This window comes from Trachypithecus francoisi, unplaced genomic scaffold (genome assembly GCF_009764315.1).
Source record: "Trachypithecus francoisi isolate TF-2019V2 unplaced genomic scaffold, Tfra_2.0 Lachesis_group2, whole genome shotgun sequence".
NCBI classification, from domain to species: Eukaryota; Metazoa; Chordata; class Mammalia; order Primates; family Cercopithecidae; genus Trachypithecus; species Trachypithecus francoisi.
The window spans coordinates 26407834-26431320 of NW_022681465.1; the positions used below are offsets into that span (position 1 = coordinate 26407834).

General features: G+C 37.7%; 2 protein-coding genes across 3 annotated transcripts in view; one reads left to right on the plus strand and one right to left on the minus strand.

Annotated features, from left to right (window-relative positions):
• Window positions 1-23487, minus strand: part of MAN2A1 (mannosidase alpha class 2A member 1) — a 183816-nt gene that overhangs the window by 22750 nt on the left and 137579 nt on the right. For both annotated transcript variants that reach the window (XM_033178955.1, XM_033178956.1), the window contains 3 exons: window positions 9456-9589; window positions 5874-6015; window positions 3190-3323 (listed from right to left, as the gene is read on the minus strand). In XM_033178955.1, coding sequence (XP_033034846.1) covers window positions 3190-3323; window positions 5874-6015; window positions 9456-9589 — 410 coding nt within the window. The remainder of the gene's footprint in view (window positions 1-3189; window positions 3324-5873; window positions 6016-9455; window positions 9590-23487) is intronic.
• Window positions 11316-11699, plus strand: LOC117064838 (cancer/testis antigen family 45 member A10-like). Its single transcript, XM_033178957.1, has one exon. It carries the CDS (start codon window positions 11316-11318, stop codon window positions 11697-11699), a length of 384 nt encoding a protein of 127 aa, XP_033034848.1.

The window sequence follows — 23487 nt, forward strand, 5'->3', positions numbered from 1 at the left end:
GCACATGTATCCTAGAACTTAAAGTATAATTAAAAAAAAAAGAATGCTTTCTAGAAAATTCAAGTTACATGGTATTAACTTTCCTCAATTAAGTGTCTTTTTAATTATTTTCACTAGACATTAAAATGTATTCTCTCTTCTCTAGTTCATTTCTTATTTAAAAGAAACCATTAATTGAAGACCCAAAAACCATACTTGAGTAAAAGAAAAATTTAACCAATATAAAAATATATTAAATTTAAATCAATTACTACCCAAGGAGTTCTGAATGGGAATAAATAAATTATTTCACTTCTAAGTCAAAGCTTTATTGATTTGATGTGAAAATGTTTATTGTTGTAGTTAACAGAAGTTTTGTAGATTAGTGTCAATATAAAGTCATATAATCCAGAAACTTTTTCAGGAGGAGCAAGAGACAGTAGTTGTCAGCACTCAGACAATTATTTTCCTAGGCAGATTTAGTCCTTAAAACTAGGCTATCTTGTCAGTAATTGATTTAAAACATGAGTCTTAAGAATGGTATGGCTCTTCACATCTAAAGTGGATACTAATTCTTTTTTCTAAGGTATTCTAAATACTGGAAGAATTTTTGCTTTAATTAGCTGTTCCCATTTAATTCAATCAACTAGTATTTTATTTAAAGTATGTCTACCACATATAAGGACATATGAACATGAAGGCAACAAGTTCCTGGAATCTAGTAGGGTGAATGGAACATGCATATGAAGACAAGGTAATAAGCAGAAATCGCAGTAAATACAGCGGCAAAATGTGCTCTAACAGTTCATTCATCTATGCATTTGGATATTCATTCATATGACATATATTTGGCATGTCCTCTGCCAGGAACAATCCTAGAGGCAGAGAAAGGCACAATTCCCACTCTCATGGAGTTTATGGTCCAAAGGAGGGAAAAAGACATGGATCAAATAATCACACACTTGCAGGAAGGTGAGATGCACAGTTTGGAGGCAGCATAGGGTAAGGGTTTTTAATCTGGTTCAGACACAGGTGATGAAGTAAGCACTAATCGAACTATCACCAAGAGTCCCGAAGGCAGAGGATAACAGGCCGTGTGCAAAAGTGCTGTGGGGAGGAGGGGATGGAAAGTACTTGGGACTTAAAAGAAACCAGTGGGCCTAAAGCAGACACAGTAAAAGGCATGCCAATGCCTAGGGGACATGCAGGGCCCATAACATGAGGGGCTCTGGAGGCCATGGTAAGAAATTTTGACTTTTATACTGATAGCAATGAATAGATATCAGAGGGTTCAACAGGAAGCGATAAAGTTAGACGTGGCTTTGAAAAAAACAAAACAAAACAAAAAACATTCTGCCTTCTGGGTGGTTAAGAACAGACATATGGCAGAAAGAGAACAGGGTGGATGTGTATAGGCTAGACCCAGGAAATACAGGAAGTTAGTTTAGATTAGGGCGGTGGAAGTAAAGATTATAAATTTTAAATATTCAGGCAATGAGATAGATAGGTGATGGCAATTACTCTGTGAGAAACGGCTGATGGGAAGAAGCGTCTATCAGGCAGAACTCATGTCTGTCTTGGAGTTGGATGGACAGTGGTTGCTGTTGACTGGGGGAACACTGGAAATGGTTCAGGTTTGGGAAAGAAGAGAGATGATGAGTGTTTTGGATATGTCAAGCTTGAGGTGTCCTTATAAACAGGCAGGAAGCAATTAGATAAATGAATCTGGAGGTCAGAGACAAGCCTAAGTTGGAGATATATATTAGTGGCTTCTACCTGTGTGGAGGATGCAAACAAAACCAGGGGAGTAAAAGAGATAGCCAAGGTATAGCATAAAAAATAAGAAAAGGAGAAGGCCAGGGGCCATGCTTTGAGAGCTCTAAGATTTAATGGCTGAGTAGAGAACTAATAGAGAGATAAAGAACTGCCAGAGAGGTGGGAGGAAAACCAAGCTGCACAGATCCATACAAGCCCTGGCAAGGCAGTATTTTACAGAGTGACAATGGCCAGTGTCAAATACTGCTGAAAGGTGAAGTAAGATGACAAAAGTCAATATCCACTGGATCTACTGACATTGTAAAGAGCTCTTTCATAATATGATGGAGGCTAAAGCCAGACTGAAACAAATTGAGTGTGAGAAGGAAGTGATGAAATAAACTCATCTCATAAACTCTGGCTCAATCGGGTAGGAGAGAGAGGATAGTAGCTTACCGGAAATGGAAGTAAGAGTCTGAAGGAAGGCTGCATTCCATTTCTATTTTTAACAGAAGAAAACAAAGAGTGTTCAAAAGCTAACAGAAAGAATCTCCCAGGAAGTGTTGTATATGAGGAGCAAGGGAGAAAGAGAGAGAGAATGAATAGTAAAAGGATGCTGAGGTGGTTGAAGAGAGTAAGTTCCAAGGACAAGTGGTGGGACCTGCCTAGGATGATGGACGGTAAAGTCTCTTTTTAATGTATCAGAAGGAAAGACGGGAAGGGTGGGAGTAGATGTTAGGTAACTGGAACAGAGAGCCCTGTCCAATGGCTGTTCTCTCTATAAAGTGAAAGGTGCAGTCACTGGCTGAAGAGAGTAGAAAAGACTTGCAATGGTCAGTGCAGAAAGGAGAACAGAGCAAAAAGAAAAAGCCCATGTTCAGGGTGCGTGGTAACTTATGGAGAACTCTGAAGATAACTTTACCTGAACAAGCATATCGTCAGGTCATTCAGGTCCAGCTGGGCTTGTGCCAGACCATTCAACACAGAGTACTAGATTTTTGCTTTGAGGAATAAAAATCAAACATGGAAAACCTACATATAAATACATTTTCAACTGAAGAGTCTAAGACTAGAATAAGTACACTAACATTTCAAATAAATTTTACTAAGATTTCAAATAAAGTTTACCAAATTTAATCTCCTAAGTATATGACTAAGTTCTATTCTTTAACTTTTATTTAGCTCAATTTTTCAATTATTTCTTTCAAAATAATTTCAGAAATATTTACCCAAGCTGACTTCCTGTCATTATTTTTTATCTATATAATAAGCAAATATAAAAAATAGAAAGACCTAAGTACAAGCCTTACATGATATTTATAACTGAAGTTCTCTTTCTGTGAATGTGGGCCACATCTACTATAAAGAAATCTCAATATTGGAAATGATTCAAAAAATTTTAAAAGCGGAAAGTCATAATTTCAGTATCAGATCATGCTAGTTCTTTTTTCATACCGTATTGACTGCACTTCTTTTTTCTAGTAGTATTCGAAATAGATTAGCTGTAATCTTGTTATCCTGGACACCTTGCTCAAGGCCACGATTATCATCTTGCATGAGTCTTCGATCCATGATAACTTCAATCTGACCTGATATGCAAACAAACAAGCAAAACTGACCAGAGTTATTTAATACTGACATTCATTGAGCATCACTTAAATAGAAGCCATGATGTCTTGCTCTAAATTTCCCCTCTAGTCAAGGAGGTGGATTTATACAACCCACTACACCATGGGCTTTCTCTTGATAATAGCTCAAAGTAGCTCCTACAAATTCAAAAAACAGAAGAGTATTTCTGTGTTTCTTTAGTAATGTTTCACAATATCTGATAAGAAATTTAAAAATGAGACAGGACAGATCAAAATTTAAATGAAAATTTTTTTCCAAAACATTAATGTAAACAGTAAATTAAGTTCTCCAAAACTTTTAGTAGCACCATTTGGAATCAAAAATGCTTATGAGGTTTATTAGGAAATGTACATCACACAGAGAGTAGTAAAATACACACAGATGGGTAGGTCTAAAAAAGGTTTACAAATAAAATTTAGGTTACTTGATATGAAGCAGGTCGCTGAAGAAGCCCTAGAATGTGGACGCACTCATGATATACTCTCTTGCTTCTCTGACATTGTGTTAGCGGCAGCACCACTGTCCTGCCTTTCTGGCTTAAAAGGGGTCATACCTGGTTCCTTCATTTGCTATGCAATATTTCCATATTTCCACTAGCTCAAGTTTTGGAAGCTAATTATTACGAGATTAAAAAATAAAAAAAAACAACTAGAGCCGTATATACACACACACACAAACACATATATATATACACACACACATATATACACATATATATATATACATACACTTAAGCTAATACTCAAGTAAGACTTAGAAAACTGAAGTTATATACTTAAAAATACATGCATATTCATTCATATCCATTACTATATTAAATGATCATTTGGTACAAAAGGGAAATAGCAAACACAAAAGACTAACAATGACTACTATTACATAGTCATACCAACTCTGTTTAGCTTCTTTCTTCTGAGTTTATATATCTAGTACCTAAAATTACCAGAGATGAGGAGAAATCTCATTGTCACTACCTTCATAATTTAAAAGACAACTGTCCAAGATTTAGTCCCTAGGCTCAGGGATTAAATTGGGTGTGAAGTGACAAGCTGTAGATAGGTATGACTGGTATATCATACCTATTCAAGTTGGCATATCAACCTCTTGGTAATTTCTAACTCTTCTCCTGTCTCCAAATGTTGGTACATATAACATGTGACTGGCACTTAGTGATTTCCTGGATTGTACTCAAATTGCTTTAATTCAAATACTAAGGTATTTGGTGGCTATAGCAAAAACAGAGGAACTTTATTTCTTAGCTTGTCTTTACCAGGAAGTGAGATAATGCTGCTTTGTTCATCACAGCTTGAGTCTTACTGTCTAGTCCTCTATTGAGGGCACAGCTTCGAGAATTCAAGGCAGTGTTTAAAAATGGGTGGCTCAAGAGTCATGTACGGCACAAAAATGTTTTCTGTTTTGTCAACATAGTGTTTTTTAACAAATTATATCAATATTTTTCAGATTGAACAACCTCACAGAAAATTCCAGACTTCTGGACTCTTCTTCAAAAATTGAATTTAGCAACACTGGGCCCCTAACCACACAGGAACAATGCTACCCCACTGTACACTGGGAACATGCTCTTCAGTTTGCTCAAGTCTCTAACCCTCCCTACTGGATCTCTGATGTGGAGTCATTACTATTTTCATAACCGAATTCATGTCTTTATGGCATGAGTTTACATGATCTTATCTAATGAAGGCCACAAAGAAAAAGGAGAAGTAGCAGTTTGTGTGTGTGTGTGTGTAAGTTACAGAATGCATGTATACGCCTCATGTAAAAAGTGGGCTTGTGTCAAAGGACACACTAGGCATGTGCACTCACTTATCTGGCTCCTTCAGACATTTATCTCTACGAACTCTTAGAATGTAAGAAAGAAGACCAATGATACCATGTATGATAACCAATTAAAAATATGTATTATAAAAGATCAAAGTCTCTCAATAGAAAGACTTGCAAAAATTAATCAGTGTCTATCGACTATTTTCTCTCACTTCCTATGCATCACTTTTTCTCTTTTGGAATCCTTAAAGCCATATCTCTTTATCCCCATATCTCTGTAACTTCTACTCCCTTCCTTCTTTCAGGTGGTAGCAGAATAGAAAGACTATGATTCACAGAAGGACCTAAGTTTGAACCACGACTTCTCAACTTTGCAAACGTAGGCAACTTATCTAAACCTCCGAATCCGAGCTTCCACATCCATTAAATCATGATGATGATAGAGACCTCTGCAAAGTAAACACTATTATGAGAAGCAAATTATCTTTAAAAAGAAATCTTGACATGGAATTTTAGTTCTCCTGTTCTTCATCTGAAGATTTAGGAGATTCATCTTTTTATGTTGTTCTCACAAAACCCAAACTTAATAGTCTGGTTGTCGAAAGAAAAAAGCTGAAAAGAAGACAGGGAGGTTTTAACTAGAGATTATACCACATCTGACCAACAGAAAAAGTATACACTTGGAACTGAAACCTTTCAGAGTGAAAAAGAGTGTAAGCAATACATACCACTATTCAAACTTGAAACCCCTAAAGACTGAGCAGAGAGCAGTGTCAAACGATGTTTGGCATCCTGGATATAGGCCATTGTGGTCATGGGATAGACATTTGCTTGAAGAGGCAGTTTGCTCAGTGTCATTCTAGGTTGAATCTATAAAACACAACAATTCCATCTACAAAAAGTGATATTTACATATATTCTTTTAAAAACTGGAGGACAGGTGATTTTTCTTTCTAAGAGCTTTAAGACGAAGCTTCCTTTTTTGTTCAATGGAAGAAATAATTTAAAAATTAAAGCATTATTTAAAACAATATAAAGAAAAACCACAAGGATATTAGAAAACAATTTTTAGGTGGGAAAGGTAGAACTCGCCCAGAGTTTTAAAATAGGCATTCCTATTTAAATTCAGAATAAAAATGCTTAAAAGTCTTCTCTCTAATATTTGCATAAAATAAATTATAAAAGTATTAAGTATTCATTTCTCATCTAAATCTAACATACTGCTTTTGTAATGAATGCTAAGTATAATGGCTCTCTATCACCTTTCAAGAAATATCTCTTATTATTCTTGAATTGGTTTTAATAAATACCACAGATCTCCACACCAAATCTTCTAAGATACTACATTATAATCAAATGCATATTTATATTTAAAAACCATTCAGTGCTTACTCTTTTTGATTAGCTTCAATGTAGATAGTTCCAAATTCCAATTCCTCATAGCCTAGTACCTGAATGTTCGAAATATGACTCTATTTTTTGAGAAAGACTGTCAGTAACCCCAAAGCCCATCTGGGTCACAGTGACTGACTCTAAGCTCAGAACCCTGTTATCAGTGAATCTTAATGATACCACATAAAAATGTCATCTCCTCATTTAAACTCATTAAAGTTAGACATAAAAGTGAAGAAAAGAAGAGGTACAAAGTTACCATAATAGTTAACATGTATTAAGTGCCCATTAACAAAAGGCATGGTCCTGAGTATTTCATAAATCTATCTTTAATCTTCCCAACAACCCTGCAATGTCTCCCTCAAATTACTGGCTGTACTAAGTTGAATAATGCCTCCCTCTCTCAAATTCCTGTCCACCCACAACCCGTGAATGTGATCTTATTTTGAAATAGAGCCTCTGCAGAAACAGATGAGGTCATTCTGGATTATGCTGGGACCTAACCTAATGACTGGCATCTTTACAAGAGGGAAATTTGGACACAGACAGACAGATACAACAGGCATAGGGAGAACTCTATATGACAAAAGAGGTAGAGACGGGAGTGATGCATACATAAATCAAGGAATGCCAAGCATAGGCAACCACTAGAAGCTGGGATAGGGCAAGGAAGGATATTTCCCTATAGCCTTTGGAGGGAATATGGCCCTGCCAATACCTTGATGTTAGAAATCTAGTCTCCAGAACTGTGAAAGAATAAAGTTTTGTTGTTTTACATGATTCCATTTGTATGGCAGCCTTGGGAAATTAATAAACTGATAAAGCTACAACTGTAAAATGTTTAAAGAAAAAAAAAAGTAAACCTACCTTAAAAGAATTCTGTATTTCTCCTTTCCAAACCAAATTAACTTGTATAAGTGAAATTATTTTTAAAAATGTAAAACTATCACAATTGTGTTGTTGCTACCCCCACTCCTCACTGGTGGAGCTAGATATCTAGTTTTGCCCAAGTACTACTATATCCAAAGCTTAAAAAACGGCCAATTTTAAAAGTAGAACTATTACAGACTTAAAAGTAATATTTTCTTTTGTGTAGTCAAACGTTCCATTCTCAAAAAGAAAATTCACATTTTTAGTTATTCGGTTTTACTAAGTTCCTCATTCAATTCATGTCTACACCCACAAATACAAATAACTGGTTTTGTATGATTTTAAAAGACTTCCTTTTGTATATAAAAAAATGAATCACCATAAAGTTGAGATTTTATTTGGAATCCAAATGGCTGTAGTCGAATTAACATGCTAGTTCAGAAACGATGCTGAAATTTTTATGTTTTGGAAAAAATTTAAATTTAACTTTTGCAGGAAATCGTAGAAGAGAAAATTATTAAAATCTTTTTCACCCACCCCCAGTTGAAAATCAAAGTAAAAGTGTTTACTGTAAAATTATTTCTATTCACAGCCAGAAATTTCTAAAACACGTTTTAAAAACATGCTTATGGTTTTAATGGTATTTCAAAGTTATGTTATCAAACACATACACTCAGAAAACCTGAGATTTAGGTAACAATCAAAAGTGCTCTATTAAATTGGAGAACTGACAATCTGATAAGACTGTATAAATCAACTTCCTTACTACAGTTTGAAACTATTTCATGAAAATTTTGATTAAATATATACCTGCCCATTTCTAAACAGATATACCTATGTATATGTATACATGTGTGTCTGTGTACGTATGATGGTATACACAAACACACATAAAGACAGAGGAAGAGTTTTCTTGAAATTTACAACAGCCCATTATTAGATCATACATTAAATCAATATATAAGGAATAAACTTAATAGGCATGAATCAATTCCTTATGAGGAAAACTGACATAGACTTTGTATCCCCACACAAATCTCATCTTGAATTGTAATCCCCAGGTGTTGAGAAAGAGACCTGGTAGGCGGAGACTGGATCATGGGGGTGGTGTCCCCCATGCTGTTCGTTTGATAGCGAGGGAGATCTCATGAGATCTGATGGTTTTGTAAATGGTAGTTCCCCTGGGCTTTTGTCTCTCTTGCCTGCAGCCATGTAAGACTTATCTGCTTCCCCTTCCACTATGATTGTAAGTTCCCTGAGGCTACCCCCCAGTCATACACTACTGTGAGTCAATTAAACCTCTTTCCTTTATAAATTACCCAGTCTCGGGTATTTCTTTATAGCAGTGTGAGAATGGACTAATACAAAAACAGACCAGGCACAGTGGCTCATGCCCATAATCCCAGCACTCTGAAAGGCTGAGGTGGGCAGATCACTTGAGTCCAAGAGTTCGAGACCAGCCTGCCAGCATGGTGAAACCCTGTCTCTACTAAAAATACAAAAATTAGCTGGGTCTAGTGGTGTGTGCCTGTAGTGTCAGCTACTAGGGAGGCTAAGGCAGGAGAGTCGCTTGAACTGGGGAGTCAGAGGCTACAGTGAGCCAAGATCGTGCGACTAAACTCCAGCCTGGGCAACACAGCGAGACTCTGTCTCAAAAAAGAAAAAAAAAGGTAAAAAAAAAAAAAGGTAAAAAAAAAAATCCCAAAAAGTATAATAATCCATCAATCCCTAATTATGTTTCCTTTCTGGTAGCCAGATTCATATATATATATTTTAGCATCAAGATATTTAACATTCATAGTGGTCACCAAATCTACCCTTTGAACAAATAAATCCTTACAAAAAGATGTTCTTAAAAAAATGGTCTCCCAAATATTTATTCTAATTGTAGAACCTGCAATTATCTATCAAAATTCAGTTTTATTTTAGAAATAATTTGCAATTTTAGGTATACTTTGTCAAAGGATCCAAAATTAACTGGGGCATTATTACATATAAGAATCATACACCAATACAACCATCACTTAAACATTTTAAAGGAAAATTACCTGGTATCCATTTAGGTCAGTATAAAATCTATTTTGGCTTTTTATATCAGAAGAAATTTTCATTGCAATCTCACGGTTATATACTTTTCGGATGTCCACAATATTGGAAACTTCCACAGACTGTCCTTCTAGTCCTAAAAAAAAAATATATATATATATATACACACACATATATAGATATAGATATAGATATACATATATAGAACTCCTTCCAAAGTTACATACATTTTCTTGTTTTCTACTTCCTGTCTTAACATCTCTCATATAATAAATGCTATGACAATTTAACTTTTCTTTTTAAAAACTATCAGAAGGTAGATAGCATTTATTCAGGGGAGCATATTATTCAACTAAAGAATGAAGCAGCTGGGATGAGAAAAATGTAGATGATGTATAACATGTAAATGTCTCTCCAAGTTCTAGAGGGGAAACAGGACATGAAATGAAAAAAGGGCTGCCCAGTTACAGGCCAGTCCACTTCTCACCTGCACCACCATTCCCCAAAAGACCCATTCTAGCCTACTTTTTCACCATTTTCTCCTTACAGACCAGACATTATGAGCCAGTAAAGTTTACATTCTGCTGGTTCAAGTGACAGTGTATTATTGCTAGGAAAAGAGACAGGAGATCCAATGAGATGGTTTATGGCCGAAAGTGATATTAAAATATTAGTATTTGTGGACTATAATCTGGAAAGCTCTTCAGAAGTTAAATCAATTTTAGTTGAGTTTAGTATCTCTTACAATCCCTTGTTATGAAATGATCCATTTTGTCCTTTGTTATATAAAGCAGAGGACAGCTTTAAAAAGTCCCCAACATATCAAACATTCGTTTGGATAAGCCTGAAGTGTTTACTACTCTCTGTCATTCTACTTTAATTGTATCTTCAGGTCCTCAGTGAGGCCTTGGGTCAATTTCATAGATGGAGAGAGAAGTTAAGAGGAAATCCAACACACTTAATACAGATCAAGGGTGTATGAGATAAAAAGGAATGAATTAATGGCATTTGCGGTGACCTGGATGAGACTGGAGACTACTATTCTAAGTGAAGTAACTCAGGAATGGAAAACCAAACATTGTACGTTCTCAGTGATATGTGGGAGCTAAGCTATGAGGATGCAAAGGCGTAAGAATGATACAAAGGACTTTGGGGACTTGGGAGGAAGGGTTGCAGGGGGACAAGGGATAAAAGACTACAAACAGAGTGCAGTGTATACTGCTCAGGTGATGGGTGCACCAAAATCTCAAAAATCACCACTAAAGAACTTACTAATGTAACCAAATACCACCTGTACCCCAATAACCTATGGAAAATTTTTTTTAAAAGGGTGTGTGAGAGATATTACAGGATCTTCTAAAGAGAGCAATTAGGAAAGTGGTCATAAGAAGAAAGAGTGACATTATTCTATTTAATAAAGCTGAAGCTTTCTGAGGAAAGGAAAAAAGGGAAAACGCAGAAGGGAGGAAAGGGGTAAGGAAGACTTTTTCCTAGGAGCCAAGAAGAATCCCCAGAGCTTAACAGAAGGAGATAGCAAAGAGTTACAGAAAGGAAGTTTAACTCTGTGAGGTTTGTGGGAAAGAATGTAAATGCAGGCTCCACGGTTCTCCAGGTTGGCACCCGCGGTCCTACTAAACACAAGGCTTCTCTTCAGGACTTTGGCGCACCACACAGGTTCCCAGTGTTTGGCTGGGGCAGGGCACGCCATGGCAGGCAGTTTCCCTTCCATTCCCCTTGGGCCATACTGGATCGGTCCTTCTGGAAACAATGACTGATAAAGCAGAGAAGGTTGCTGTAGAACCTGAAAACGTGTTTAAATGTCATAGGGAATCGAGAGTCCTTCATCTCAGAAAAGGCAGAAGATGGTCCTGTTCTTAAGGAAACAAAGAGCAGGAGACAGCCTTATTGGACACTCTACCATGTCCCAGGAAAAGAAGCTTATGGCAGGAGATGGTATTTCACCAAGCCAATTGGATTCTTGGTTTGATGACTTCAGTAGTTTCAGCAAAGATGGGCTGATGCAGAAACCTGGTAGAAATGCACCTGTAGGAGGAATCATTACCAGGAATTTCTCTGGAGACGACCTAAAAGTCACAGAAATACTCCTTTTTCCAAAAAGCCAAGAAGAAATTAATGTTGATATAAAATGTCAATTAGTGAAGGAAATTCGACACTTTGGACGAAAATATGAAATACTCTTCAAATTGCTTGAAGGACTGCAAGGACCTATGGAAGTCAAGAAATGATTTTTTGAATCCATCATCAAGGAAGCCACAAGATTTATGAGGCGAGACTTAATTCAGCACCTTGAGAAGAAACTGGAACAAATGATTTCTGGCTACTTGTTCAAGGAGGATCATCCCAACCCCAAATGTATAATCTTGTTAATGATTGAGGAGAAAAAAAGGATCAGATTGCTGTTTTCTAGAATGGAGCAGGATATTGCTGAAGCCTTTTAGCATGTGTTAGTGAATAAAATGGACTTCCAGAAGCTAAGACATTTCTGTTAAAAAAAAAAAAAGAATGTAAATGTAGTTAGTGTAAGCACCATAGATTTATCTGAAAAGTACAATGGAAATTCTAAAATATAAATAACAATCTAGTGATAAATAACACTTAAATGGGCTGAAGCCTCTAGGAACACAATCTTCAGAATGCTCACTGAATTTCTTTCTGGTATATACTGCTCTTCCAACTCAAATGGAGCTAACTTCAGTTTCTTACTACATTCATAAAACTATTATGAGTACCATCTCCATGGGTAAGCAAATGTGGAATGTCCTTTATTAAAAAAAAAAAAGAGAGAGAGAGAGAGAGAGACAGAGCCTCATTATGTTGCTCAGGCTGGCCTCCAACTCCTGGGCTCAAGCAATCTTCCCACCTCAGCCTCCTGAGTAACTGGGACTACAGGCATGTGCCACTAAACCCAGCTGATGCCTTTTTTTTTTTTTTTTTAACGGTCATAGTCTGAACCACTAACCTCTGCCAGTTACCTACACATGTACATTTCCTGATGACAGTTATTACAAGGACCTGCAAAGACAGATGACCCAAATATCTCCACCACTATTGAGAAGTTGAAAAAAAAATCACATATATAACTGATGATAAATAACAGCATCTTCTATGACCTAGGAAATGCATTACTCTAAACGCAATCCCTCTTTTCAGTATGCTTACATTAACCAAAATAGTTTTGTAAAGCCAAAATGAAATGTATATGGAATTTTAATAATAACAGATAAGCATCTACAAATGAACCAAAAACATCTAAAACACAAAATGTAGCACCAAGCATGATGGTATTCATGTAACACTAGGGAGCATGGCTGATGACAAGAAGTAAACTCTAATTTACTAAAAGCATCCATTGGGTTTTTAGTACACTGTTTTATGTTTTCTTCTCTCTAGATTAGATATTTTCTCAAAGAGCAACAGAATACATGAAATGAAATAAAGCCTTAACAAAAGAGAACATCATTAATTTTAATTCATGTACCTCCAGAAAGCATTTATAAAAGAACATGCTTCAAGGAAAAAAATAATAACTTCACATTTCATAAAGTATTTCTGTTGAGAAAATCATGTTTCTCAAGCTCAGTATTATACTTAGATCCTGTTGTGGCAACAAACACTTAAAGCTCTTTAAAAGGAACTTTATGTCCATTCACAATTCAGCAAGATACCAATTTAAAGTTTGTATCAGGACAGACTTTTAAAATAAGATTAAACTTAGCATGCTTATTATGAACAAGCCAAACAAAACCTGTAATGGTCATAAAAACAAGGAGGTATCCCTGAGTTCTCAATGATAATTTATTTTTTTAAAGAACAGTGTATGTGAGAGAGTGAAAGGACTGCCAACTGTTTCTATTCTGTGTCAGTAATTCCCTAAGTTGTACCTTTCCCAAAGAGGCTCATGCAATGGAAGGGAGAATATCCTGGGAAGGAGGAATGTAAACCAGCAGTATCCAGTGGTCTGTTTTACCCGTGCACCACATGGCAGCAAAAATTTTTTTTTTTTTTTTTTTTTTTTTTACTAAAGTGGCTTCACCTGGGCATGAATGGCCAGGGCTTTCTAAGTCCCTCTGGTTTTTCTTCAACACTTTACAAGATTAGTCACTAGAGAAAGAAACGAGTGATGCCATTCCCAGGTTTCAATAAAGAAATATGTGCCTTCTTGCTGCTAATTCTCTCCTCCTTGGAAGAGAGAATGGAGGTGTTTATCCTTATTCACATAGGCAACGCAAGGTAGAACAGATCCAGTTCACAGATGAAAAGCGGTAATAAAAAGACCAGAAAGAGTCCTTCAGAAGGTTCCACTACATCAGAGTGTTCTATAGATGGTGTAGATTCCAGTCTCACCCCCAGAGCTAGGATTTTGTTTGTTTGTTTTTTATCTCCCTACAGAATGTCAGCTTCTCATAAATACAGACTGTCTTATACACCATCTTTGCATTACAGTTCTTAACAACATTTGGGGTACATGGTAAGTACTGAATCACTGTTAGACAGAAATAGCTAAGATATGAAAGCCTGTCCTTTATCATGCAGAAGTTAGCTGACATGGGAGGAAAGCAAACTGGGCTATGGATAAAGTTTAAGTAGCTGGAAAGATGAGAGAGTAAGAACTTTCATTTTACATACATGTTACATGCATGTTAGAATGTAAGTTCCTTAAGGCTAGAGACCATGTCTTATTTATCTTATGTTCCCAGCACGTAGACATGTATAATAAATGTATGCTGAGTGAAGGGTGGCAGCTATGTGGCAATGACAGAAGCCAAGAGTTACTGATGCTTACTATGTACCATATGTTTACTACAAGCTTTATAATATAATGACTCCTTTCGTCCTGACCCTAAGCCAAGGAAGAAATCACTTTCCCAAGGACAAGACTGGCAGAACCAGGGCTACACCACTACATCATCATGCCTCACTGGCAGACCAACTATTGAAGAAGGCTCAAGTTACTCTGGAACCAAGGACTGGGAGAGGCCTTGTAGTGAGTAGACAGAAGACCTCCAGATTTCGTTTTGTTTTGTTTTTAAGGGGAGAGGGCACTGAACTGAAATCTGATATCTTCCAAGAGCTATTTGAGTGAAATAAGGCACAAGAGGCTTCCAGACCCCAAAAACTCTTTAAAACAACCCAAAACTCTCTTTCAAAATGGCACGCTCACCTTAGAAGCCAAGAAAGTAATACATATTTAATATTAAAGACAGATACTCTAGTGAACAGCAGTTCCTCCCCACTGTACTTAGCTGAGATGCACAAAACGGTGAGCCCAGGAGGCATGCACCAGCATGTTCACTGCATACTGGCGCTAGGAACAACAGGGAAATGAATAAATAAAACCACATATGCCCATGTTATGGAATGCTGTGTCACAAATGAAAAGAATGAGGTAACTGTCTCTCTTGGCAGAGAAACATCAGAAGAAAAAAGCTAAATGTAGCATTTGTATAGCATGATAAACTATGCTGAAAATCGACACAAACACAATACTATACTTTTCTACAGTTTTAAGACGGTGTGGTGCATGTATGCTTGCACATATATCTGCATTCCTCTCCTGAGGAGTGGATGGAGACAGACACAGATGCCAGAGGAATTTTACTTTATATCTGTAATGTGTGGAATTTGTCAGAAGAGTAGTACACATATATATTATTTATACCTGTATTTATAAAATAATATTAAGCATTTTTAGAATATTTTCTGAGACAGCAAGAAAAAATAAAAACAAGTAGATCACCGTCAGGAGGCTGGGCCATACCACAGCTTTAGGAGGACAGAACACTCAAGCTTACAGGGTAATTTTAGCACCACTCTCAAAATGATGTTGCTCTTCTCAGAGCCTTCCCTCACTGGGTGGATCAGAGAGAGAGAACAGAAAACAAAAGGCATCACCCTCTTAACTGTTGCTCAGCACCAGTCTAAGGAAACCAAAGGGGGTGCTCCCTGGTGTGGGGAGAGAAAAACTGGAGGGCAAGCCTGACACATGCCATGCCTGAAATATGAGTAGAGGAAACATCCAGGAGGGTGTAAGGACTCCAAGATATGCAAATGGAAATCCTGGAGTCATAGCTCTGAGCGACAACTAATGACAGCCTTTGGAGAATCCCAGGCTTTTACTTCCTCTGTACCACCAACTCTCTCAGATCCTTCAACAATTTACCTGGAGCCACCTAATTCAACCCTGAACTGCAGAATCTCAGAGTTAGCTCAACCCTCTCCACCTCTCCAGATCATCTTATTCTAGCTATTTTGAAATGCAAAATATACTTTTCCAAGGAATATACTCATAAATCATACACCACTCTCACCACACTCAACCAGTTATAGGGGTGAGAGGCAACAACTTGGGAAAAAGGACAAAAAAGAACCTCACTCATATCCCAGCAAAGTCCAGTATCTTATCAGTGGCACCTAATGTGATTAGGACAACTCATTACATCAAGAGGGACAATAGCAAATGGCCCACGGTCACCTAGGAAAAAGACAAGTGATGGCAAGAATCCTAAGAGACATATTTAAGTCGCAAATGAAAGTCTAACTGAAATTTAACATGGCTATCAAATCACATAAAATAAATCTCCAAAATACCCATCTAAGATTCAAAGAAATGTCTGAGTGTCTTAAAAATACTGACTCTTAGGCAAAGGGAACCTTGCTATCAATCTGATTGTTGTGCTCCTCTCCTTTCCTCCAATCTGTGTCTGAGCAGAGAAGACGACAGAATCATCACTTTGTTGCAGAAGTAGGATAATAATAGCTATCATAAAAAACCAGGGCTTCTGATTTTGAATATTCCCTCTTCGATTCGGGAAACATTTTGTTTTGTATTTTAATCATCAAAAACATAAAACTACCTTTGCTATTATGCACTTACTTTAGTGATGTTTTTGTAAACTTTATCCAACTTAGCTTAAAGCTCAAGCTTATGGTTACTAATTAACATTTATTGCTTAATTCGTAAGTATGCTTTTATGAAATTCTCACAACAACGATAAACTGAGTAAGTCAACATTTAAATGTTTCTAAAAAGAAAATATTATCGTGACCACATTTTAAAAAAACTGTACTTATATCTGAAAGTACCAAAATAAAAACGGTAATAATTTCCACTATTGAATGACCGTTTTTTCCATGTTGACTCACTCAATTTACCATTCATTACAAGATCTAATTTATCCTCTGAGTCACTGCTGATTTCTGGGTCTGTAAATGTTCATATTGATTATTTCTCCACAATGAAAATTTTAACATCTGCTTTCACAAATACAAATTTTAGTAAATTTCATTCCAAGTCGCAAATTTAAGAAAATGATGATATACTACTTTGTGCCATTCATAAAACACTACTAGATAAACAGCTACTATTACTTATCGATCACTTATGAGTTAGGCAATAGTGTACCTATTTTATGCTTTTCATTTCACTAATTCTCACAAAAATGTCAAAAACTAAATCTGTAATAGGAAAGGTATGGCATTTTGATCACATGAATTGCAAATGTTGGGTAAAGATTATACCAATAAACTATGATATGCTTGAAGAAGACGTAATAACTGAAAAACATATAACAAAACTGAAAAGCGTTTTTTTTGTTTTTTATTATTATACTTTAAGTTCTAGGGTACATGTGCATAACGTGCAGGTTTGTTACATATGTATACTTGTGCCATGTTGGTGTGCTGCACCCATCAACTCGTCAGCACCCATCAATTCGTCATTTATATCAGGTATAACTCCCAATGCAATCCCTCCCCCCTCCCCCCTCCCTATGATAGGCCCCGGTGTGTGATGTTCCCCTTCCCGAGTCCAAGTGATCTCATTGTTCAGTTCCCACCTATGAGTGAGAACATGTGCTGTTTGGTTTTCTGTTCTTGTGATAGTTTGCTAAGAATGATGGTTTCCAGCTGCATCCATGTCCCTACAAAGGACACAACCTCATCCTTTTTTATGGCTGCATAGTATTCCATGGTGTATATGTGCCACATTTTCTTAATCCAGTCTGTCACAGATGGACATTTGGGTTGATTCCAAGTCTTTGCTATTGTGAATAGTGCCGCAATAAACGTACATGTGCATGTGTCTTTATAGCAGCATGATTTATAATCCTTTGGGTATATACCCAGTAGTGGAATGGCTGGGTCATATGCTACATCTAGTTCTAGATCCTTGAGGAATTGCCATACTGTTTTCCATAATGGTTGAACTAGTTTACAATCCCACCAACAGTGTAAAAGTGTTCCTATTTCTCCACATCCTCTCCAGCACCTGTTGTTTCCTGACTTTTTAATGATTGCCATTCTAACTGGTGTGAGATGGTATCTCATTGTGCTTTTGATGTGCATTTCTCTGATGGCGAGTGATGATGAGCATTTTTTCATGTGTCTGTTGGCTGTATGCATGTCTTCTTTTGAGAAATGTCTGTTCATATCCTTTGCCCACTTTTTGATGGGGTTGTTTTTTTTCTTGTATATTTGTTTGAGTTCGTTGTAGATTCTGGATATTAGCCCTTTGTCAGATGAGTAGATTGCAAAAATTTTCTCCCATTCTGTAGGTTACCTGTTCACTCTGATGGTAGTTTGTTTTGCTGTGCAGAAGCTCCTTAGTTTAATTAGATCGCATTTGTCAACTTTTGCTTTTGCTGCCGTTGCTTTTGGTGTTTTAGACATGAAGTCCTTGCCCATGCCTATGTCCTGAATGGTACTACCTAGGTTTTCTTCTAGGGTTTTTATGGTATTAGGTCTAACATTTAAGTCTCTAATCCATCTTGAATTAATCTTTGTATAAGGAGTAAGGAAAGGATCCAGTTTCAGCTTTCTACTTATGGCTAGCCAATTTTCCCAGCACCATTTATTAAATAGGGAATCCTTTCCCCATTTCTTGTTTCTCTCAGGTTTGTCAAAGATCAGATGGCTGTAGATGTGTGGTATTATTTCTGAGGACTCTGTTCTGTTCCATTGGTCTATATCTCTTTTTGGTACCAGTACCATGCTGCTTTGGTTACTGTAGCCTTGTAGTATAGTTTGAAGTCAGGTAGCGTGACGCCTCCAGCTTTGTCCTTTTGACTTAGGATTGTCTTGGAAACGCGGGCTCTTTTTTGGTTCCATATGAACTTTAAAGCCGTTTTTTCCAATTCTGTGAAGAAACTCATTGGTAGCTTGATGGGGATGGCATTGAATCTATAAATAACCTTGGGCAGTATGGCCATTTTCACGATATTGATTCTTCCTATCCATGAGAATGGTATGTTCTTCCATTTGTTTGTGTCCTCTTTTATTTCACTGAGCAGTGTGTAGTTCTCCTTGAAGAGGTCCTTTACATCCCTTGTAAGTTAGATTCCTAGGTATTTTATTCTCTTTGAAGCAATTGTGAATGGAAGTTCATTCATGATTTGGCTCTCTGCTTGTCTGTTACTGGTGTATAAGAATGCTTGTGATTTGTGCACATCATTTTGTATCCTGAGACTTTGCTGAAGTTGCTTATCAGCTTAAGGAGATTTTGGGCTGAGACAATGGGGTTTTCTAAACATACAATCATGTCATCTGCAAACGGGGACAATTTGACTTCTTCTTTCCTAACTGGATACCTTGATTTCTTTCTCTTGCCTGATTGCCCTAGCCAGAACTTCCAACACTATGTTGAATAGGAGTGGTGAGAGAGGGCATCCCTGTCTTGTGCCAGTTTTCAAAGGGAATTTTTCAGTTTTTGCCCATTCAGTATGATATTGGCTGTGGGTTTGTCATAAATAGCTCTTATTATTTTGAGGTACGTTCCGTCAGTACCGAATTTATTGAGCGTTTTTAGCATGAAGGGCTGTTGAAATTGTCAAAAGCCTTTTCTGCATCTATTGAGATAATCATGTGGTTCTTGTCTTTGGTTCTGTTTATATGCTGGATTACGTTTATTGATTTGCGAATGTTGAACCAGCCTTGCATCCCAGGGATGAAGCCCACTTGATCATGGTGGATAAGCTTTTTGATGTGCTGCTGAATCCGGTTTGCCAGTATTTTATTGAGGATTTTTGCATCGATGTTCATCAGGGATATGGTCTAAAATTTTTCTTTTTTTGTTGTGTCTCTGCCAGGCTTTGGTATCAGGATGATGTTGGCCTCATAAAATGAGTTAGGGAGGATTCCCTCTTTTTCTATTGATTGGAAAAGTTTCAGAAGGAATGGTACCAGCTCCTCCTTGTACTCTGGTAGAATTCAGCTGTGAATCCATCTGGTCTTGGACTTTTTTGGTGGGTAGGCTATTAATTATTGCCTCAATTCAGAGCCTGCTATTGGTCTATCCAGGGATTCAACTTCTTCTGGTTTAGTCTTGGAAGAGTGTAAGTGTCCAGGAAATTATCCATTTCTTCTAGATTTTCTAGTTGATTTGCGTAGAGGTGTTTATAGTATTCTCTGATGGTAGTTTGTATTTCTGTGGGGTCCGTGGTGATATCCCCTTTATCACTTTTTATTGCATCTATTGATTCTTCTCTCTTTTCTTCTTTATTAGTCTTGCTAGCGGTCTGTCAATTTTGTTGATGTTTTCAAAAAACCAACTCCTGGATCATTGATTTTTGGAGGGTTTTTTGTGTCTCTATCTCCTTCAGTTCTGCTCTGATCTTAGTTATTCTTGCCTTCTGCTAGCTGTTGAATGGTTTGCTCTTGCTTCTCCAGTTCTTTTAATTGTGATGTTAGAGTGTCAATTTTAGATCTTTCCCGCTTTCTCTTGTGGGCATTTAGAGCTATAATTTCCCTCTACACATGCTTAAATGTGTCCCAGAGATTCTGGTATGTTGTATCTTTGTTCTCATTGGTTTCAAAGAACATCTTTATTTCTGCTTCATTTCGTTATGTACCCAGCAGTCATTCAGGAGCAGGTTGTTCAGTTTCCATGCAGTTGAGCGGTTTTGATTGAGTTTCTTAGTCCTGAGTTCTAGTTTGATTGCACTGTGGTCTGAGAGACAGTTTGTTATAATTTCTGTTCTTTTCCATTTGCTAAGGAGTCCTTTACTTCCAATTATGTGGTCAATTTTGGGATAGGTGCGATGTGGTGCTGAGAAGAATGTCTATTCTGTTGATTTGGGGTGGAGAGTTCTATAGATGTCTATTAGGTCCGCTTGGTGCAGAGATGAGTTCAATTCCTGGATATCCTTGTGAACTTTCTGTCTCGTTGATCTGTCTAATGTTGACAGTGGAGTGTTGAAGTCTCCCATTATTATTGTATGGGAGTCTAAGTCTCTTTGTAAGTCTCTAAGGACTTGCTTTATGAATCTGGGTGCTCCTGTATTGGGTGCATATATATTTAGGATAGTTAGTTCTTCCTGTTGAATTGATCCCTTTGCCATTATGTAATGGCCTTCTTTGCCTCTTTTGATCTTTGATGGTTTAAAGTCTATTTTATCAGAGACTAGGATTGCAACCCCTGCTTTTTTGTGTCTCCATTTGCTTGGTAGATCTTCCTCCATCCCTTTATTTTGAGCCTATGTATGTCTCTGCATGTGAGATGGGTCTCCTAAATACAGCAGACTGATGGGTCTTGACTCTTTATCCAGTTTGCCAGCCTGTGTTTAATTGGAGCATTTAGTCCATTAACATTTAAGGTTAATATTGTTATGTGTGAACTTGATCCTGCCATTATGATATTAACTGGTTATTTTGCTTGTTAGTTGATGCAGTTTCTTCCTAGCCTCGATGGTCTTTACATTTTGGCATGTTTTTGCAATGGCTGGTACCGGTTGTTCCTTTCCATGTTTAGGGCTTCCTTCAGGGTCTCTTGTAAGGCAGGCCTGGTAGTGACAAAATCTCTAAGCATTTGCTTATCTGTAAAGGATTTTATTTCTCCTTCACTGATGAAATTTAGTTTGGCTGGATATGCAATTCTGGGTTTAAAATTCTTTTCTTTAAGAACGTTGAATATTGGCCCCCACTCTCTTCTGGCTTGTAGAGTTTCTGCCGAGAGGTCTGCTGTTAGTCTGATGGGCTTCCCTTTGTGGGTAACCTGACCTTTCTCTCTGGCTGCCCTTAAGATTCTTTCCTTCATTTCAACTTTGGTGAATCTGGCAATTATGTGTCTTGGAGTTGCTCTTCTCGAGGAGTATCTTTGTGGCGTTCTCTGCATTTCCTGAATTTGAATGTTGGCCTGCCCTACTAGGTTGGGGAAGTTCTCCTGGATGATATCCTGAAGAGTGTTTTCCAACTTGGTCCCATTTTCCTTCTCACTTTCAGGCACCCCAGTCAGACGCAGATTTGGTCTTTTTACATAATCCCATACTTCTTGCAGGCTTTGTTCATTTCTTTTTCTTCTTTTTTCTTTTGGTTTCTCTTCTCCCTTCATTTCATTCATTTGATCCTCAATCGCTGATACTCTTTCTTCCAGTTGATCGAGTCGGTTACTGAAGCTTGTGCATTTGTCACGTATTTCTCGTGTCATGGTTTTCATCTCTGTCATTTCGTTTATGACCTTCTCTGCATTAATTAGTCTAGCTGTCAATTCTTCCACTCTTTTTTCAAGATTTTTAGTTTCTTTGGGCTGGGTACGTAATTCCTCCTTTAGCTCTGAGAAGTTTGATGGCCTTCTTCTCTCATCTCGTCAAAGTCATTCTCTGACCAGCTTTGATCCATTGCTGGCGGTGGGCTGCGCTCCTTTGCAGGGGGAGATGTGCTCTTATTTCTTGAATTTCAAGCTTTTCTGCCCTGCTTTTTCCTCATCTTTGTGGTTTTATCTGTCTCTGGTCTTTGATGATGGTGACGTACTGATAGGGTTTTGGTATAGGTCTCCTTCCTATTTGATAGTTTTCCTTCTGCCAGTCAGGACCCTCAGCTATAGTTCTGTTGGAGATTGCTTGAGGTTCACTGCAGACGCTGTTTGCCTGGGTATCAGCAGCAGAGGTTGCAGAAGATAGAATATTGCTGAACAGCGAGTGTACCTGTCTGATTCTTCCTTTGGAAGCTTCCTCTCAGGGGTGTACTCCACCCTGTGAGGTGTGGGGTGTCAGACTACCCCTAGTGGGGGATGTCTCCCAGTTAGGCTACTCAGGGGTCAGGGACCCACTTGAGCAGGCAGTCTGTCCGTTCTCAGATCTCAACCTCCGTGTTGGGAGATCCACTGCTCTCTTCAAAGCTGTCAGACAGAGTCGTTTGCGTCTGGGCAGGTTTCTGCTGCTTTTGTTGTTGTTGTTTTTAACTGTGCCCTGTCCCCAGAGGTGGGGTCTCAGTTGAAAATGCAGAAATCACCGGTCTTCTGTGTCGCTTGCACTGGGAGTTGGAGACTGGAGCTGTTCCTATTTGGCCATCTTGCTCCGCCCCCCCCCCCGTTTTTTTTTTAAGCATTAATGTTATGAAACAACAGAATTTTTTGGAAGCTGTTTTGGAGGGATCATAACACTGACATCAGTTTTGACCTCAAAATAGATAAAATAAGTAAGGTCTAACTAAAACACTCCCCTAGGAGGTGAATAAAATAGCTCACAACATTGGAGTTTTTTGGCGCCTTCCCTGTGACTCAGGCTTGGGCTGGTCTAGGACAGAGGAGAGAAGCTGGCTGAACTAACAATGATATTTGATCAGCACATCTGTGGCACGGGCAGTTACTCTGAACTCACCTATTTCCTGTTTTCCCAAACATGCTCCTTTCTAAGGCACCTTTAGGCAGGAAAAGATTCCTCACAATGATCTGCCTCCATGAGAGATGTTTCTTTCTTTTCCACCACTCTATTTCTTCTCCCAACTTACAATAAATAAATAAACAAACAAACAAAACAAGCAGCAGCATCTCTCTCACCCTGTTTAGTGGGTACTGAACAAAGACAGTTCAACATATTGGTGTCTGACTGGACTTTAATGACCAAGTAACAAATATTTCTGCAAAACACGTGGTTTCCAATTGCTTGCTTTCAACAAAATTGAAAGCGTACCTAATCAGGTTGTCAGGCAGCAGGACTTTAAAAATAATTGATTAAAATTAATGTTTGACGGCAGGTCAGTGACATTCGGCATCTAACCCAGGAGTTCAAAGTACTGAACGAT